Source organism: Bombus huntii, chromosome 10 (genome assembly GCF_024542735.1).
Source record: "Bombus huntii isolate Logan2020A chromosome 10, iyBomHunt1.1, whole genome shotgun sequence".
Lineage (NCBI taxonomy): Eukaryota > Metazoa > Arthropoda > Insecta > Hymenoptera > Apidae > Bombus > Bombus huntii.
The window spans coordinates 127,353-148,138 of NC_066247.1; the positions used below are offsets into that span (position 1 = coordinate 127,353).

The following is a 20,786-nucleotide window of genomic DNA, read 5'->3' on the forward strand; positions in this document are numbered from 1 at the left end:
CTTTATCCGAGATGTATCGAAAAATAGTTAAATTTACGCATTGTTGTATCGAAAATAAAAAAAGGGAACTCGTGTATATTCAGGTATAAAATCGCATCGTTCACATGCTCTTTTTTCACTTATCACAGGTAAAGTGTTAAAATTGACGCAAAGAATAAAAAGAAGTTGTGAGTGAGTTGGAATATTGAAGCTGGTGTAATGGAATATTTGAATTGAGATAGTTAAATCGTGAAAAATCCAATAGATTCATTGAATCGTACTTACGTTATCCTATCGTCAATAGTTGGCGCTGTGTACCAAACGTTTGATCGCTTTCGAAATAAAGTCTAAAGAAAAGAAGAAGAAGGTAATTAAATATTTTTGTTGCGATATGTATTCATCATCTGTCGTACATTTTACGACTCGAATCGTTGCGAATTCCTTATCGTTTGAGATTTGATGAAACCGGTTGTATCAAATGTAAGTAGCGATTATTACAATCAAATTTGTGACATGCATCGAGTTTAATTATAAGAGGTATAGAAGTGTTTGGCACAAATCAAGTATTTCATCAACTGTGAAATTGAATCGAATCCGGCAGGTGAAAGCGTTTTGTTGCTACGTGGAATCGAAGCATATTACGAAGAAGTAAATGCACGTATGTCGAATCCTTGTATGCACAAGGATTGTATGTACATGCCAACACGTGCTACTCGATGGGGATAAAGATAACAAGTCAGAAGCAACAATCGTTCATTCACGTTGCTGGTAATGACAGGATTGCGAACACGTTCACTCTTTGATTGACGTTTTATTTTATTATGACGTTTGGTTAAACAGTATCGATAAATTGTTTTTTTTATCGTGAATACGGAAAGGTTAAATATCAGTATGAAATCGATCATTTCCAAGATCCAACTTTTAGACTCTTAAGTTTATTAGTATAGGTATAAGTTTATAAGTTTGTTAGACTTTTAGTCTAAAGATAAAAAAATAATCTCGACGAGTGTTTAGAGTATATTAAGTGACTTTTTAACATCACACAAAGTCTTTACGACTCTATAAAAAGATCTATCGTCTTCGTATAAATAATCTCTTGAGTTTTTCTTTAATCATTTATCGAGGCTAAATTGTAACACTTTGTTCACATAACAGTATCCAACATCGATATTGTCACGATTCAACGACAGTTTGTACCGATATTATGAAATTGTTCTTTTCTATACGCGTATTCTTAACGAGTTGTTCGGTTAGTCATGCGTGTAGATTGCTGCAAAACTTCTACAAGCTAATGCAAATGATACCTTTAGGGCTACGTAGGTATCTTTGGTTTGACGTTTCCTTTTCCTGTCTCCACCGACGCGCGGTTGTACCTACTCTAATTGCAACGTAATTATGCAATGCGAAAGAATTCCCTCTGTACTCTGTAGTCTGTGACCTGTAGTCCCTGTAAACATTTGATTCCACGCATCGTGATGCCTATAAAAAGTTACTAATTAATATTATTGTGATACGCACCGAGTAATTATGTTAAACCGCAAACTCTATTCTTCCGCCTGTCGTGACAATCATAATAAATATTATTTCATCGTGCTGTTGGCGTATCATGAAAGTCTAGACGAGATACAGCAGCGTGGTTTGATCGTTCAATGGCAGACGGTGGCTTCTTACTCTTTTTCCTCTTAATCCACCTTTGAACTCGATTTTCTTTTTTTTTTTTTTTTTCACTCTGGGAAAGTTAGGAGGCAGCGCAAATTCCCTCGAGTTCCAAGACTCATTCAGTCCCCAAAGCGACTCGCAAACCTCGTATCGGAAATCTCTTATCTCTGTAAATCTGAGAACAATCTGCACACATAACGAAAGACGCTTAAGTGGAAATTCTGGCACTTACCCTCCGATTAAATAACATTTCCTTTATCCATACAACGATAATTCGCTTATAATTTTTAGGCTACTATTTTTCCATAAATACATGACTAGAGACATGTGTAGATCTACATAGAAGCATTCTATGCGGCGGTACAATTAAGTAGATAGTGCGCGAGAATTGTGCGAGTGATTTTATCCGATTGTATCTTAATCAATATTTCTGTAATTTACCTTGTTCCGCATCGCGGTTATCTGCTTTTCCGCGTATATCTGTATCTATTCTATCTATTCGCCGTTCCTTACATTGCTGCAAGTAACAAGAAGCGAGAGGATAATAATCCCGATCTGACTTTCTATCAATGTGATCTTCATCCGAACAGCCAACCTGTAACAGAATGTCCGTACGTGATCGTGATAGCGGCATATGTGTGTGCCTGTGTGTGTGTGTGTGTGTGTGTGTGTGTGTGTGTGTGTGTGTGTGTGTGTGTGTGTGTGTGTGTGTGTGTGTGTGTGTGTGTGTGTGTGTGTGTATGTGTGTGTGTGTGTGTGTGTGTGTGTGTGTGTGTGTGTGTGTGTGTGTGTGTGTGTGTGTGTGTGATTTACTTTCGTTACCGTTACCTGGCATAGTTACGAACCTTCTAAGATGTACGTATTACGTTCCGAGTAGTTGAAATATCTGGTCTTTTCGTTGAACGAGTAATAGAAAGAAAAGTTGGAAATAACCACGATCGATCGGACAAAGGGGGAAAAGGAGAAGAAAAGCTGGACGATATACGTATAATTCGCGTTAAGATATAACATGTTAAACCAAAAGAGGGACAAAAGTGCAAGGGGTTAACGTCGATCGCGACAAGTTTTTCTCCGATCGACAGTCTCTGATAGAAAACCTGCCTATCCACTTTGCCATTGGTTTCAGACGTCTCCTGTGGTCAACTTCTAAGTGGATTCGCGTGTACTTGTGATTCTTTCGGTTAAATCATGTGGCACGCACGATCTCGAAATCATCGGCCATGGCAGTGTTTTATCGTTGTTTCTTAAGAAAGAACTTTGCTCGATTGTCGTGGAAATTGATAAAACGTAGTAGGTGGAAAGGGAACGCGTAAAAGGGATCAACAGGTATCGGCCTTGGAAAAATGACAGATACGAAATGGTTATCGTATTAGAGTCGACCGGTTTTTCTTGTTGCCGACTTCCTTCGTGCGACATATACTGCTTCCTCCGATTCGACGACGAGTGACACTCCCAATTTGTTATCCGAATCCTTTTAAAAGCAAGATCTTTTTGTTTTTTTTTATTTGGTAGACTATTTACAATCGATTCTCGTTGAGAATTATAAGTAAATACTTTTGACGTGGTACTGTAACTTGGATTATAAGAGTTTATAGTATGTTTGATTCTAGTCGAATCTAATGCTTCGATCTAAAGGGTATTGTCTTTTTAATCTGCGGATCTGGTCCGTTGTGTCAAGCAATTGGATAACTAATGGGTTTTGGCGGTTGTTAACTCTTATATTATATCTGTTTCTGAACTTGGATGTTTCTTCTTTAACTGTGGGTATCTTAAGGTCGCGATGTATTGTTTCGTTGGTAACATACCAAGGATCTATTAGCATCAATGAAGGATCTTGGAGTTTTTGATTGGAATCGTAATTAAAAGCAAGATGGCAGACCAAAGTGTTCAACTTTCCGTAAAGCGTGCTCATGTACTTATAAAATACAAACTTTAGGTATCAATGAAGTCGAACGAGATGCGAGGATATGGAACGTGATAATGGGCATACGCTTGAAAATAATTGTTCGCTTTCGTAATTTTCTTTGTTGTTTTTTTTTTTGTCGTAATTTATAACGTTTTTGATGAAAGGTATTTAGTTTGCATGTAAACGTTTCGGAGAAAATGCTAGAAAAACTGGTCTGTTGAACCAGAGAAAGCGAAAGCTGAGTGCTACTAGTTCTATCGGTATGTTTTTATATTTTGTCTGCTCGATTATTACATAAGACCGTTACCACGGACGCGTACAAGTACGATTGGTAAATGTAAATTCGGCCGGATCACCAAAACGAGTCGATTGAATTATTGTGATTATAAAATGTCAGGAGTCGCATACACCTATCCCATAATTGGATAACGCGAAAGTCGTAGATATTCGGTCGTAAGTTGTACCTGTGTTTCGACGAAACGTTCGTTTCACTAGGAAAGCTGTTATTAGAAAATCGAATACGCGGACTTGTACAACACAAATCGATTTTAAGGTCGTTGCCGTATAAAAAAACTTGGATTACATTCGAGATTTCAAGGAAAATCAATCGAAACGAAGTTGCGCGAGAATTCGAATGTTTCGACTATTTATATATTCGACTATAACGTTTCTATAACGTCGACTATAACGGTCATTAAAGTGGAACTAAATAAAGAATTACAGAGACGCCGAACGACGAATGTGTTGCAGGCGAGTATACGTACGACTTCGATGCATAAGATAGATAAAGAGACGAGTAGAATACGCACGTAGCTGTAACAAAAGAGCGAATTCTCATAGAGATTGAATTAATTTGGTAGGTACATGGCTTTTTCCCACGTCTCAGACATACTGTTTTCGCGTGTTGGAAAACGTGTGACAGCGATCGCTGAATCTTAGATGCACCACCGAGATAAACGTGGTCTTCCTGCTTCTTAACAAACTCGGCGTTAACAGCTGTCTGGAATCAGGACGTAAATGCAGATATAAACGCTACTTGTGTAAATTTTCCATCGTACATAGGTTTCTTGAAAATCGTCGTTATTAAACGTGTTATTCTTTGTAATATTGACACGATTACGCGACACGATATAACTTTGGCGAAATTATTGTCACGTTATACGTTGCTTCGATCTTAACGTATTCGGCATCGCAGTCTTTCGCCGATATTCTGCTTTTTTCGAAACGTTCGAACGTATCGCTGTTATTACTTAATCGACTAAATCGTCCGTGTATTTCTGCATATTCGATTACTTGGACGTTGAACGACGGTCGATACAGTACTCGATAGCTTCGTGAGTCATCGTTGTGTATCGTTTCACGGTACAATTTCGTGCCATGGAAATCCAGTTTCGACTTGATTGTGTGTTTTTTTTTTTTTTTTTTTTTTTTATTCCAATAAGAAAATTCTATAACGAGCGTATCGCCACTCTATAACCAGCGTTACCAAGAAAATTTCATGGATCGCTTGCAATTTCTCTTGGATCTTTGGATCATCGTGTGAAGTCGTAAATGATCACGAATGATCTACTGTGGCAACGAACGCAGTTTTACGCTTAGCTTCGGGAGTCGTTTCACTCGACGCGGCTTGGCACGAGATTTTACTCTGTCTGGATTTTGGATCATGCATCACCTTCTTCTCATCAACGTTAATTAGCGGTGCAAAGACAATGTACCGCAATATCCTCTCGCATGAGATATTCTAACATAAAAGTTGGATATTGTTAGAATGCGTGTTTGCACACCCACAGATACGACATTTAGCTAGTCTACGTGTATCCATCGTTTCAAGTTAATTGCCGTCTCTTGTTCTAATTTAGCAGAACCGAATATCGTATATAATTACGTAAGCGTGTCTTTCTTCTTTAAACTAATTCTGTTTTTTCAGATACTTTACTGTAACTGCTGAAACTGGGAATACGCGTGTATAAATGTTGTATTATTAACTTATCAAAGACGATGTGAATATACGTAGAACGTAGAATGAAGTTGACCGATGATCAAACTATAAGCGTTTCTCTTACGAATGCATGCTACCGTTCTTTTATTCTTTTTGAACGCGTCTCTTGTATCGACAAGTAGCTATTTCGAATTCGTTGAGAACGATTTCGATTTCGCGAATTTTCATATCGCTGCTATACCTGATTGCTGTTCCAAATGAAAATATAGATACGAGTTGCATAATTTTTGGCGGAATGCGAACGACGCGAGCGCGTCCATGAGCCTTGATGACTAGGAGCCAAATATAATCGTGTACACGCGTTTCAACGTACGGAAAGAAACGGATTATACGAACGAATGTACAATGTACAGTTAGACGAATTGGCCAAGTCGAAGAAGAGGTATCGCGAGCCGTAAGGAGGCAAAAGGGGAAGAGGAAGAGGGGCGAACGTTGGCGTGGAAAGGAGGCCATGGCACCGTGGTGACTTGACCGTCGTCACCGTTATATCTGCGCCTACTGCGAACCACCTCGGTTCACCTTGATTTACGACTAGTTTCGACGTTACGTTTGACCTCTGCATCCACCTGTTCCGAGTGAACACAGCAGTGCATAGACATAGCAGACCCCGGGCAACAGGTATTAGCCGAATAGGACACGCGGAGAATAAATTAGGGCAGCGTTGATACTCCAATCGCGAAGACAGATTGCTGTAACCTGATGTTGAAAACACACCTTTTTCGTAGAAAGAAACTATTTCTTCGAAGCGAAATCGTCGAATCGAAATACGTTTACGTGAAAGAGGAGAGAATGCAGGATGAAATATGGAACATTAAGCGCAGTCGGAGAATGTTGAAAACTTTGTAGATACGTACACATAGATAAGTTTGAGATTAGGCGATCTTTCGATGCAAAGTCTTGCAAAATTGAACGATCAAAAGTTGCGAACCTTCCTGCCTATCGTGTTTTTCATGGTTCTTGTTCGCTCCTGTAAGCGTCCTTCGAAGGTGCGAAGCAAAGCGTGTTTCGATCGTTTTTTTAGCTTGTCTGATTGGTCGCCCCTTGTATCGCGTCGCGTCATATCATGGCGAACAACGAAATAAGTCGCTGTAATGAATTCTCGGTGGCTAAAATATCTCTACGGAACGAATGTCGCGTCGCAAACGGCGACAGCAGTCGTGTATTATTTATATAGGAACGATGATTGGAAAGCGAATACGGAACGAAAGCGAATACGCAAACGATCGATTTGGCAAATTACTTCGTACAGATCGATGGTTCCTTAATTAAACGGCAGGAGAGTCTTTCTCGATCGGTTGTTTCGCTATGATCTTCTCTATTGCATTTACTATGTAGTTTCGAAGGAATGCGATCGTTCGTAGATTTATTTTCTAATTTCTAGTACGCTCGGTTTCGGAGAAATTGCGCGATTGTCGTACACGCAGAGGCATTCCCGTGATCGTTCGTTTCTGATTTTCATTTTTCCCCGTGGTCTCGTTCCTCCTTTTCATCGCGATCAAACGAAAAATGATGTATGGAGTAGTATTTGCAAGTAATAATAACGAACAAACACCAGAGCATGATATATGCAGCGGGATTTCGTTTATCTGTACTCAATTAATCAGAACGAATCCCTGTCCGACGTTTGATTTACCGAACTTACCGCTCAGCTCCTCTTACGCCAGACGTTCCACTTAACCGTATGCAAGTACAGAGTACGTGTATCGCGATACGTACTATTCGATTAATTTTTTACGTAATTAGATCGAGCGGTTATTTGCCTTGATATAAATTATGGAATAGAGAAGAAATCATTCGCCGAGTATCCTCGAATTATAACCTTTGAAATTTCTTACTTCTGAAACTTAATTATATCTTAGGAACGTTTATATCGAGCCGTGGAGCCGTGGAGCCGTGGAGCCGTCTCTCACAACACAATGCCGTTCAATCCGCTTTCCCCACTCTATGGCCAGATGGCCAGATCTCCCAAATTGTTATTTCGTTAAACGTAGTGCTACTATCTATTTCAAATAAACGGATCAACGACATCGATGATAGCTTTTTATCTATTCTTTTATAGCTTTTATTAGCTTGCTGTGGAAAGCGAATGTACGTCTTCCTTTATAACCCCATAGATTTCCTGCAATTCGTCCTCCTGGTAGACGTTCGGTAGGTTGCTGCATCGGTTCAGAGTACAACGTCGGGCTAATTGTTTACCTGATCCTCTAGAACTGTAGGAAATGCCGTCTCTAATACGTACTATTCGTATACTTTCGTACACTAAACGTATGAAACGAAGAATTTTGAGTAGGCCGGTGTTTGAAAATGTATCAACTTGCATCGGAGAAGTTCAAACATTATTCTCATATGCGTAATTCTTTGTCGTTGTGTAATTCGATAAAATTGAAGAAAAAGAATTTTCGCAACAAAAAATATCTGTTCGCTTAACTCGATTAGATTAAGACTAGATAAAGATGGCGATAAACTGACTACGATGCGTTAATTAAGTTTTTAAGAAAACAGAGTCTAAATTGGAAATTATAAGAATAGTATTGGACACTGCATTCGCTGAAACGTTTGTCAATCAGTATGGATCGATCATAAAACAGTCGGAACAAATTGAAAGGTATACGCTTGCTTCTAAACTCGTTCCTGTATGTTACGGAATGTCTTCCAGATCGAGTCACCAATTTACGTATTCCTTTCTTTAGAGGGGCGCGGTGCTTTTAACCATGCTGCTGGCTACTGACCGTGCCCATTGATCGTGATTGTGAGATACACAGGTTGTAGAGTAGGTAGCCAGATGCAGGACACGAGCAAGGGATAAGATGGGAAGAGGCTAGATTATAGCCGGGCGCGGAGAAAAACGAAGGTGAAGGTAAAGATGCGCGAAGCCAGAAGTCGAGTCGAAATTCCTGTGTGAAAAGGAATCACGATCAAAAGAACGTACACGAAAGGTTCCAAAGGGAATGAATTTTTCAAGATTCTCGTTGACGACTTTTCATACGTAGTATGAAATTCGCCGATCAAGTCGAAATTTTGTCCAAGCTTTTCGAAAAACGGCGAAAATGGCGAATGTTATAAATGTATAAAATGTTTGGATAATTTCAATGGGACTTTCGCTTTAAGATCGATCGCCAATAGCTGAGAAAAGTTAGGAAATTGGTAAGAAAATTATGTATACCGTCTATCGAACATATTTCGCTAATCGAAGATAGATTCGGTTGTATGTCAGTTTTTATTAAAAACGAAAGTATATTTTATTAAAAGTTTAATAAATCATATATCTATCTATAATAATAAATTATGTATTTTATTAAAAGCGAAGATATATTTTACGTTCTACTAAATAATAATCTCAGAATTAACGCGTAAAACACATAGGTATATGATAGATAATGTAAAATATAAATGTAATAGATGCGTAGTAAAGAATTCTCTTTCTCTTAAATTCTCTTAAATTTCTTAAAGTTATAATCTTCTGTTCTTCTTTTGTTCTAATATCTTACCTCGTACCTATGTAAGCATTAATTAATTTCGTAATATCTTCCAAGTGTTTCTCGCGTAAGAAAGACACAGAATTGTGGCTTCCTACCTAAGGTTCACAGTTCCGTGTCGAACGGTGCGCGATCAACTCGTATTTCCAACCACGATCACCTAAATGTTTAATCATCGGACAGGAAAAGAAATTTACCCGTATCGTGTGTCTCATAGATATATCGAATTACAATTATCGCACGGAGTTTGAAAGAAGGGGCCAAGTTGCTTGTTATTTGTTACGAGTCCGCGATACCCCTGACTCTTGTCACCTCCATTTTCAGTAGTTAAAAACCTAAAATACAGGTCAGATCCATGATCCGTAGTAGCACCGTCTTGTAGCTGCTGCGTTGTTCGTACGATCGTAGCTGGCGTCGTCGTTACGGCAATTCTACGCGAACTTTCAACCACGAACGCTTCTTAAGCAATTTTTCTGATTACTTAGAAAGCTGGACGTGGCACCTTGGACGTGGAAGATCTTTTAATACCTCGTTTTTAAAATCTTTTCCTGTATGCGTAAGCGCGTAACCGTCGCTCGGCCTACCTCAGTTTCCAAAATACTCGCAAAAACCTGTCGATACCAGCACAGTGAATTCTGCCTATAATTGTGCGTCCGTGACTGCGTTCGTATGGGTCATTATTGGTTGCCGATCGCCTCCTCACCCTAGCCGGATAAAATGCCAAACCTATATGTTTATAAAGTATAAGTAAAAGATAAGAATTAGGTTAGCTGGAATGGCCGTTTTTGCGAATATCTCGCAAACTAATGGCGATATGGATAGCGATATGGACAGATTCGATCGATATGGACAGATCGAGATATCGATAATCGTCGGTTTGTTATAATATCGATTACGCTAATAATCAATTCCATTGGCGCGTGAGGATATCTACACTTGTCCCGGACTACGAATATTTATGCTATCCGACTTGAAATAAACATATAGTACGCACATTTTACGCGTCATTTTATTTTTCTCTTAGAAAAAGTTCTCGTTCGTTATACGATCCGTTAAATTAGAAATTTAAATTACACAGTACCGTACTATCAGTCGTTACACTTTTAACGAATATGCACCGATTTCTCATTATAGCTAATTGATTTCGTCTTACGCAAAACTGACGCAACTAGCCTAGCTTGCTCTTTACTCGAGCCGAGCAATTAAAACCTCTCGTTAAACCTGATTGTGCAAATGACAGTTAGCCATCGTTAATTTCGTTTTCCTTTCGATCCACTCGTTACTCGTTTCGCGAGCATACGGCCTGACCCCATTATCTTTTCAACGGATGAAACGGCTCTTTCTACGAAAGGATCGTTTGCCCGTGGCATCGAGATCGGCGACGATCGAAATAAGCGGTACGTAAAGTTTCAATGATTTCGTCTGGTCCGATCTTTGTACATTTTCTTAATTAACGAGTTAATTAGCGAGTGTCACTATTTTCGTAACGTGGCCAGAACCGTGGAGAACTGTCGATATACGATACAGTTGGATGCCTGGAAGCTTACTTGTAATTAACTTTCGATTGTTCGAAGGTGTATATAATATCGCCGGGTTATCGTAACGTCAACAAATATTTACAACCGACTCGGGAAACCTGAACCGCTTTGCATACGACACCAACTGCCAAAACAAAGGAATATGAATTCGTCACGTAGGCATAAGACGAGCAAACATCTAGAAGGGCTGGGTCTTGATCGAGGCTTCAGTCTTTCGGTAACGGTCTAATCGTAAACTTGTACTCTTATTATAGAATAAAGGTATCTCGAACTCTGGTTCGAGAACCCAACATTTTTTTTATTATTATTTTCCTCTCATTTTTACGCGACATTATCGACGACAGTTGAACGTTAAAAGGTAAATCGGTGGTGGTTTTTAAATTGTCGATGTATAGCATATACGTATGTAGTGCGCAGGGTTATCTTTTAACAATGGCTGTTGGCAACGAGCTTGAGCGGATATCCTGGGGAGCAGCGAGGAAAATATCTTTCTTACGGATGGATGCATTCATCAACCGAATTACCTTGAGAATGCAATTAGCTTTCGGGCACCACCGAACCATCTTTCACTGTATGTAGATACGTTCGTACGGATCGATGTAGCGACGATGTTGTCACGTAATTTTTGGGGTTAGTTGATGAAAATAAAAAGTAGCTGAGCCGTAACACAACCATTAATTTTGTTTTAATTAAACTTTATTATGAATTCAGCAATCACAATGTAACACACACTGAATTAACATAAATCACAATTCACTCCAACCACGTTATGTAAGACTTAGTTACAACGATACGTTAAGTACGCGACTGTTATAAGGGTAGAGACCGGTATAGATACGTTGACTATTCTAAGGATACAGAATAAGCGAGTCTTTCTGGCGATACCATGTCTGAGGAAGGCTAGGGGGGTGGGTGTGTCTAAGGACACGGAACTATCGGATTTGTCGATGACAATTTTGGTTAAGGAAGCGAGGGCAGTAGACACCGTCTCCGATTGGATAATAAGACGGTTGGTGGACTAGGAAGGGTTTTAGCCGCCCTCGCGAGAAAGTTGCTAACGGAAGATACCAGATGCGAAGAAAACCAACTTTCTAAGCTAACACGTGGTAGACAATAAACGTAAAGGGAAATCTAAAACAGGAAATACTCGCTTGGTCCGAAGGACCTTAACTATGAAAATGCCAAGACCCCTGGTGGGTACTTAAGACTATCGAGGGTGCGCACCAAGAATGTGCAGACATCTGGGTGCCATCCTGTCCGCGGTGTGTGGCCTGGTCTCTGATGTGAATTGACGTTACAATGTCAATACCGCGAGGTGAATGTGAATTCCTTTGCAGCGACTCGTGATAAATGTCAAGTAGAGCTGCCGTGTCGTTTCTGCCGCGGTTTTACAGATTTCTCTAAGTAATTGTTATTAGCTCCTATATCGAGTGCATATTATACGGTAGTAGCCATTTTTTTTTTTTTTTTTTTTTTTTTTGGTTATCGCGCTATTCTCACAGGACATTAACGTAATGTTCAAAGTACGTAATCGGTATTGCAAGCGTTCGAACATTTTCTGCGCCGCTCTTCCGAATCGCATTCCTTTTTCGTTCGTTCAGTGTCGCTTGTTAAGCTGATCTTTCCCTTATGTTAACCGATTTGCCAGTTTGGACACGTCAGCGCTATTATCATCGCATCAGTTTCGCATCGATGCGAAATTGGCTTGCATTATCGTTTAACTCGTTCCATTTAACAAAATCGAGCAATTTGCACCAGATGTTGACACGGTGATTGTTGTGATTTTCGATCTAGATCCTTCGGATTCTGTTCGGGTTATCGGCGTAACTGCGACGGCGTGGCGTAATAATGGAGTACGTGATTTCTCCACTAGACTCTTTCCTTTCGTCCCACGGTTCTTTCCTTTAATTGTATCGGAAACTTGCTGGTGGAGCAACTCTCCTCTGCTCTTTCCGATGTAAAATTAAATCTTATCCGTGCTATCAACGACATACCGATCCGAACCAAGTACCGATTCTTGATCTCATTGTTTCCGATAGAACGTGCATGTTGATCTTATAGGTCTTATTATCATAATGTTACATCCCCGTTAAGGTAATTAAGCTGTTGTTGTTACGATACATTGTTAGAACGCAAATGCGAATGAATCGTGATGCGAACGTCGTGCTGTTCATCGTGTCGTGCTACACATTTATGCGATTCGATAAAACTTAAAGATTGATTGCGAAATGATTAGACGAGCTAGTAAAAACGGTGTACTAACGACAATTTCCAAGGAAGGTAGTGCTCGTTAATGGGAGAAAATATTCGCACGAATGAAAATTATAAGTCCGCTAACGAGTTGGCAATTTGTTAATTACGACGATCGGATAAAACGCTCGACACGTTTGGATTTTACGATTTACTTTTACGCTGGAACATGGTAGTACGTTATGATTAGTTGTAGCAAAGTTTCAGAAAATTTGGCGTTCAAAGTAGATGATAAATAACAATTACTATCGATGTTACGTATTTGTTATTTGATCTTTTATTTCATTTTATTTTAAGCGAATAATTTAGGATATCGATGTACGAATTTCGAATTGAAATATTACGAGACGATCGTTATTTCATACCTAATTTCCAAGAGTTGCGTGTAAATCCATCCGATATCCAAAGTTACAGGAACTATAAGGTACGAAAGACGTTACGTCGTGTAACAGGATTGTCCAAAGATCGATCGTATTCGCGAAACTATGTACACCAAGCATCGTATCTCAATCGATAACGTGTCTATGATAATGTGCTGCGGAATTGAAACTGCGTCCTGCGGAATTTAAGCGAACCGGATAGAATACAGCCGCGTTGCGTTTAATTGTACGCCTTTGGTACGTGTGCTTCGCGTGTTCGTCATTAATATACGACGATTAATCTGTTGAATTAATCTGTGCGATGCATCACGCTGAAGGAGGATCAGTTCAGGATGTTATTAAAGCTAGGTTGCGTTAATTAGAAGTAACATGGAATTGGCGGGGAACTAGAACGCGATGTGTATAAAGGGTAAGATAGATAAATAAATATACATATAGATGGGGGGGGGGAGAGAGAGAGAGAGAGAGATTCGATCATCCGGTGAAATTTAACCGATGCGTTTCGTAAAAACGAAACCAGCAGCAGATTATCTGTGCGTATTCACGATCTGCGTTTCAATTACCTCGATACGGAGACCCGCTTGCAATCAAGTTACGAAGTCACCCGGTGCATCTCATCCACGTGACTTATATAACGCATGCTCTCCTCGAAAACTCGTCTCGGTGTAAAAACTCGGGCGTTACGAGTTAATTGCGACTCCTTTCGGCAATTGCATTCGGTTGTGAGAATATTTCGACGTTCACACGGATACGCCTTGAACGCGTTGCGTCATTGGGTGGGAACGATGATGCGAGACAACGAGGACAATGCGAAGTAACTGCGAGAACCGAGAGACTGTTTTACGAGGGCGATTATTTTCGACCGCGTTCGTTTTAACAGAGGAAGGAACGTCAGTTGTGACTGTCTTTCGATGCTTTGACTCGGTTCATTTTCGGTGGGTGTCGCGCTCCGATTATACGAAATAGCCATTTGCACGTGGACTCGTTCACGTACCGCAAGAAGGATGCCCGTTGCAGTTCTCGCGCACGGACAATGCCGTTCCATTATTTCTGCGTTCGAGAGCCACGCGAATATGTACCATTGTAACCATGATGGAGTAAACGCGGGATGAATGGTAGCGAGATTGTACGATAGGCGCACGAGGTTGTCCGATGATACCGTTGTTTACGCGCGGGGGACAATAAGCAGGTTAGAATAGACGATGACTTATTCCGCGGTCAGGAGACAAGATGCGAATCGCGTAGCTCGTCTTTTTGACGTATGTAAATGTTTCTTTTGCCGTCAGCTTTTCTCTCCTCTTGGCGGACGTTAGCTTCATTGGTATATACGATTTACGAATATTTATCGATTTACTGGCATTGAAAGACGCTAAAGCATTTTAATATCGTAATAAGTTCAAAGGCTAGATGGATAGCATCTCTAATTCGAAATGTTTTGACCAATCGAATACGCAAATAGCGATCGCGGGTCTTGTGTGAATTAATTGTGCGTGACGCGACTTTACGACTTCGTGGCAAACTCTTTCAACGATCGGATCCTCCGTCCACGTCTACGACTTTACGTCTACGTTAAACAGCGTGGCGCGTTAACACGTGCTCGGAATGTAGACGAGTCTCGCGTGGATACAAGGTGTACGATCGGTCCGTGTGATTCCCGCACAACTGCAATCGGAGTTCCGTTCTTCTGTACGGAAGACACGCAGGTCCTTCGGCTTGGTCGATGCCGATCTTGTCGACTTGGACGGTATTACAAGAGGAGAATTAATGGCTTAAGAGTGTACGGTACCTACAACCTCTAACTTTAAGTTACTCTTTTTCGACGTAATTAAGTCCATCAAACCTGTTAATCTCAATCACCGACTACAATTGCACACCTCTTTTCAATCGGAATAAATTTTTCAATTTATCATCGACTTGCTAAATCGTATTACACGCATCGATGATTCTTTGATAATTTTTTATACTCGAAGTAAAACAAAGTAAGTTTGAGTCTTACTCGTTAATTATCTAATTGTCTATATATTGGGTTAACAGAGACATCCACAGTAGGATATATGCATACGTATATGATTTATAAAAAAAAGTCTGCTTGAAAAAATCGATACTAACGATAGACGATAAATGATAGATGTACGATATACACGTTACTCGATATTAGTAATAACTTTCCGAAGGTAAGCGATTGAAAGGACTTATCGTAGTTTCGAAGAATTTATTCGAACAAGTTGATAGCGTTATTACTTTAGAGAGGAAAAATGAAACACGTATGAACGATACCTAGGTCTAGGAAAAAGTACAGCTTCCTTTACGGCGCAGCAGTACCGTCATCGAAACGGGATGTGGTTAAGTTCAAGGAGCCAATATAAATATGTTAGATTTATCGGACATGTAATAAAAGTACGAGTTGTTGTATTTGAATATTTATGACAAGCTGTATTTTACGTCGAATGATGGCAGGAAGTACGTCCAATCACCAACGCTTGTTGTCCTTTCGAAAGGTGATGTCTCTGCTCGCGGTCGAGTAAAGCGCTGTGACAACGACATAACGTATAACGCGTATCGAGCCTTCGATAGGACGATTCTAGATATCGCGATAGTCGCTAGGATGGCTTGGCATTAGGCAGCGATACCAGTAGGTCGAAGGTTGCTGATGTGGCGTACAAAAGCTGCGCAACAGGTACAGATCTTCCTCGGTGAAAGTTCTTTCGCCATGTTCCGACGCGTATCGTCATCTCCGTCGAGTGAAAGTCATCTGTTAATTAAATCTTTTATTTGTGCCTTATCGAGAAAACTCGGTGCCAGTTGTTAATCTTTTCGCTAAAGTTTCTACGCGATTCTAAAACTATGCGATTCTTCGTTATTAATCATCGACACTAAGATATCGAGTCTTATCTAGAAGTTGGATCTTTTGTACAAATATTTCTAATTTTTTCAAATTGTTTAACCAATTCTCGTTCAGCTGGCTCAAGAAATTCCTTCGACCGCGCGTCGTTAAACGATTGTTCGGCAGTCGTGAGTTAATTATTTATCAAATGAATTATTAATGCGATGAAACGGAACTTGCCGCGTCTCGGGCGCGTTGCGATTGTCTCTTATTGTATTGCTCTTTACGCGACGTCATAAAAGGAACATTAGTCATCGTAGGTCAGGAACGCGATCGCTGTATATCAAACGCAAGCCGAATCTAAATCACGAGTTTCGCGCTTTATTGTCTTCGAATCAGTCATCGTCGGGTCATTAGGTGCTTGCCAACAAACGTGCACGGTTCCTTTTTACGCAGTAGGAAATGCTATTATCTTCCCTAAAAGTCGAGTCAACGGATAGATGTCTATCACCTCATTCAAATGCACCGATATAGTCGTACATTTGTACATGCAGCTACTTAATTTGGATTCATAATTTTAATAAATGCAATTGCACGACGGAACGGAATACGTTCCGTCATAAATATTCTAGCTAAACGTCGGTTGAGTAAAACGGCAGATTTTATAATCGAAGACCGTTTGGAACGTAACTCGTGTGTGTGTGTGTGTGTGTGTGTGTGTATGCATGCGTACGAATACGTTAAATTCTATAGCCTTTTCATTTGACGTTTTATTTACATCATATAAAATTACCTTTAATTAATACAATGTGTACATCTACGTGTATATCAGTACATGGAACCTTTGTCCTCGGGCAGTAAGAAATATATCACTACGTTTCCTTGGGACGTATTCACGATTTCTCGGTGTCTGATCAATAAAATTGCTGCCAGTCCATACATTAATGTAGGTATACCTGATAGGATAAGAAATAAGATCTGAAATAGCTAATCGTCGTTAATTATAGTGGCGAGACGCCACGCCAGGCGTCGAATCTCCGCCGTGTACTTTTTTCGGTATCTTTGGATGGAAAAAATGTGGACGAAGGTAAAGGACGGATGGATCGTGGAAGAATGACGATGAGCGCGTATCGACGTGGCGAGGCACCCTTTTATTTTTGATAAATACGGTATGAGAAAATGTATACCAAGGTTCAGAAGCTTGATCGCCTTGAAAAATTTGTCCTCGGCGCTGAGGTCCTGTCGTGGCCTCTTGGTACAGTGATATTTGATGTATGGAAAGCAGCCGGTTCTAAGTACATGATAATTGCTGTTGCCTACTGGCCAATTGAAGTGGGACATCCCTCTTTGATCGTTCACAACGTCGGCATACTTGACAAAATACGAAGTCCATGGTGGCTCGTTCGTTTGCAGGAGATAACTTGTTAAGACCTGTTTGTACCGTAATGACAGCGATTTACTTTGTATTCCCTCGTCTATCTGTTTTACCAATGTCCATTTCGTCGATCGTTTACAGCTATGGCATTATAGGATGGCATTATGGCTTCCGTTACATACCGGTAAGCCTCGATTATCAGCTCACGCGTCTCGTTCACGCGGATCGTCATTCGGTATGAAAACGTCGAATTGAACGACGATCTCGAAAGTTTAGTAACTATGTGAAACGAATAAATAATTGCATAGGTAGGAGGTGTCGCGTATCTTGCGCGTGAATCGATAGATTCTTAGGATCTGATCGATCGAAAGTCTCGCGAGAATTCTCATGGTAATCGACTGCAGTTCAATAGGAAGGGAAATTCTCGGAAACGGTAGTCGGTTTTGCGCGACCGTGCCGACACCGAATGTCGTATGTAAGTACGTACGTGCGTGCTTGGTGCGGAGGATCGGGCAGCGATCGACGAAAAAGAAACTCGATGTAAAACTGAGTACGAAACTTGCCTCGGATGCCGAGGGTTTGGTCTTTTTGGAAGCAATCTTCAGCCAAGTACCGTACGGACAAACGACGAGTTTCCTTCGTGTGGACAAGACTTTTACAAGCATTCGACCACTGAAATTTTGTCCCAGGTTTCAATCGATCAAATTCTCCTAAGAAATTTCATGTTTCTTCCTGTCTGCTCGAAGTCTCAATCTCAGCGTCAGTCTCAATCAAACGACCTGCAATCGCACGATTTATTCGAGTTTGGTTTTCTTTGATGAACTTTGCGATCTTACGAGAAAGCGCGTCTATAGATAGATAGGCGCACCTGCGATCTAGAGAACTGTGCCATATACATACGTACTACCAACATATACATATACGTAGTACGTTACCTATGTATCGACTGTTTGCAATGGCTATATACAGGGTGACCCACGCAACTAGGACTAACCGAGGAACAGGCTCTATCTATAATCTATAATCCATAAAATGGCGAGACAAAAGTTTCAACAGTTTGCTTTCAAATAGCATACTTTGCTCGTATCGTTTATCGTTATTCGTTCAAATATGTAAATATGAAAAATTTCCCTTTCCTTCGAGTCGTTGGTAATTGGCCGTTAGCCAATAGACAAAGCTTTCTCGTGCTGTTGTTGGCGTTCATCCTGTAGAATGCAGAATATAGAACACCGTACGGCGAATGTATCCTATCTCTGTACGTGTAAGGAAAGTAACCAGCGAGCCTGTTCGGTTCGCGAGTTTCTCGTGGCACGTTGTATTCTACCTTTCTAAAATAAATCCATGGCGAGTGCCATGCAAAATGTCAAGGTTAACGGGGATCAATTTGATCGGCTAGTGGAAAATCATTTCGAAGCAGATTTCGGTGCATTCGTCTGCATTCGCGAACCATGATCGTGTTAGCATAAACACTTGTACAGTAACCGATTGCTATTTTTTCTGTCAACCATTAGATATTCTTATAGTAGCGTTTTTTTAATACACTTTACTTTTGCTACGTTAATAGCACGATAATACCACGTTTAATTCGCGTATTTGATAAAGTAACTATAGATTTCGAAACGATAAAGCATTCTAACGTTTATATTGTTACAACTGTTGTACACTTTCTGTACAAAAATTATCTTTAAATATCTCTTAATTTCTCTATTAATTTAATTTTTATACTATTTTATACTATAATTTTTATACAAGTGTGCTGTTCTTCAATGCATCCAAGTGAAACGTCTTTTTACGGAGGAAATACGCGTCATACTACGTAATGTAATTCGGCAATACGTGAGAATAGCGTTCTAACATTCTAAATTTACATGGAAGTTGCATTAAATTAACGGAAATTGATGGATGTTGGCAATTTTCTGCACCTGTTTGAAATATCGTGGCCACTACTCTGGCCGTTGCTGAGATAAAGCGCTTTTACTCACGTTTCGTCGCATGCGCAAGAAACTCGCACTCTCGGGTTGCGAAGAAATGTACACGTCTCAACGTGTTACATCCGTACTTCGGGATTCACGATTCACGTTGCTTTTAACGTAGATCTCTTCGTTCAATGGTATTCCACGTATTCGCAATTCTATGTGTATAACGTGCATAGATGATACGCATATGTGTATATACATACGTCGATCACGAAAGGAATTATACGCGAAGTGACTGGTTGTATTATTAGGTCAACTGGTTCTGGCGCTACCATCGGTGTACAGTGTACATATTGATCTTCCGTGGCGGTCTTTTCGAATCTTCTTAAGTTACGTAGATCTCATAATTATTAAACACCGCTGATAGAATTGATTCTTCTTTCGAGTGAGTGATCGACATCGTTAAATATTATATATATATATATATAATTTATTTAGACGGCAGAGAGTTACAAGTGTTATCACATCTGTGTGAGATTATGCTATCATTTTTATATTTCAGTTATATTTTATATTTAATATTTGCAGAATAACGATAGTGTTCGTGACAACGACCATCTGTCTGTGTTATATTATTTATATTCAACAGCCTAAAAGGGATAATGATTACACGAAACGTTCTTGTATGAATAGAACACCTGTACGTATATACTTGAGTATTATGATCTATGTATGTTTCTAGCGAGATTGGAAAAGTATGTGCAACGAATCGTTATTATTATATATTGGTTACTTTGATATTAGGTATTTGAAAAGAGCAATCGCTTGGCAACTGTCGTTTCGTAAAATCGCTATCTCAGCGTAGTGAAAAAGCTTGAACTCGAAGTCGATTCGCGATGACGTCGACTGTTCACTGATCGTTTTCAATTTCTTTTTTGTTTCGACTAGGTTCCGTGTGTAACCTAGCGACGGTAACGGAGCAAGTAATCATCGTTACATCGGTATCTCGATAAAGACGATCAGAGTGTCGCGATGGTTGATCGTTCGATTCTTGGTCTAAGTGTCCAAGCTCGAATCGCTATAGAATTCGTTCGACCTACTACTATTGGCTTGGCAACTAAGCGATTGCGGATTTTGTTATTAGGTGGTATTGACAAAATCCGTAATCGCTTAATTACCCAATACTACCTTACCCACAACTACTACACCCAGCATCGTTTACACGTACGATATGTATAATATATCATGCCTCGTTTTATAAATTATCATGCATTTTTATTAACGGTGGCTCGTTTTGTATTTATTTATATACACAACTGCGATATTGATAGCAGAGTTAACCGGCTGATCGTCGCGCGTCACATTATATTATGAAAAATGTAGGAAAAAAGATACGAGTCCGTTTGCTTTACATACGTAAAAGAAGCATCGTTATCACACTGGATTTCGTCTATGTGCTAATCAGATTCGCTGAACGAGAAATA

At 39.9% G+C, this 20,786-nt stretch overlaps 2 protein-coding genes across 8 annotated transcripts in view; one reads left to right on the forward strand and one right to left on the reverse strand.

Annotated features, from left to right (window-relative positions):
- Positions 1-20,786, forward strand: part of LOC126870408 (cadherin-99C) — a 77,400-nt gene that overhangs the window by 1,426 nt on the left and 55,188 nt on the right. The window lies entirely within an intron of this gene.
- LOC126870420 (uncharacterized protein C15orf61 homolog) lies at positions 775-19,634 on the reverse strand. Of its 4 annotated transcripts, XR_007691325.1 has the most exons (7): positions 19,365-19,634; positions 17,950-18,151; positions 17,199-17,442; positions 16,805-16,967; positions 2,080-2,233; positions 1,498-1,824; positions 775-1,426 (listed from the first exon to the last, which is right to left on the reverse strand). XR_007691325.1 is itself a non-coding variant. In XM_050628129.1 (5 exons), the coding sequence occupies exons 2-4, from the start codon at positions 18,049-18,051 to the stop codon at positions 16,840-16,842; spliced, it is 474 nt and encodes a 157-aa protein (XP_050484086.1). In that variant the 5' UTR covers positions 18,052-18,151; positions 19,365-19,634; the 3' UTR covers positions 775-2,233; positions 16,805-16,839. The 4 variants fall into 4 exon arrangements, 2 of the variants coding, with proteins under 2 accessions (XP_050484086.1, XP_050484085.1); XR_007691324.1 differs by having other exon boundaries at positions 775-1,824; XM_050628129.1 differs by having other exon boundaries at positions 775-2,233.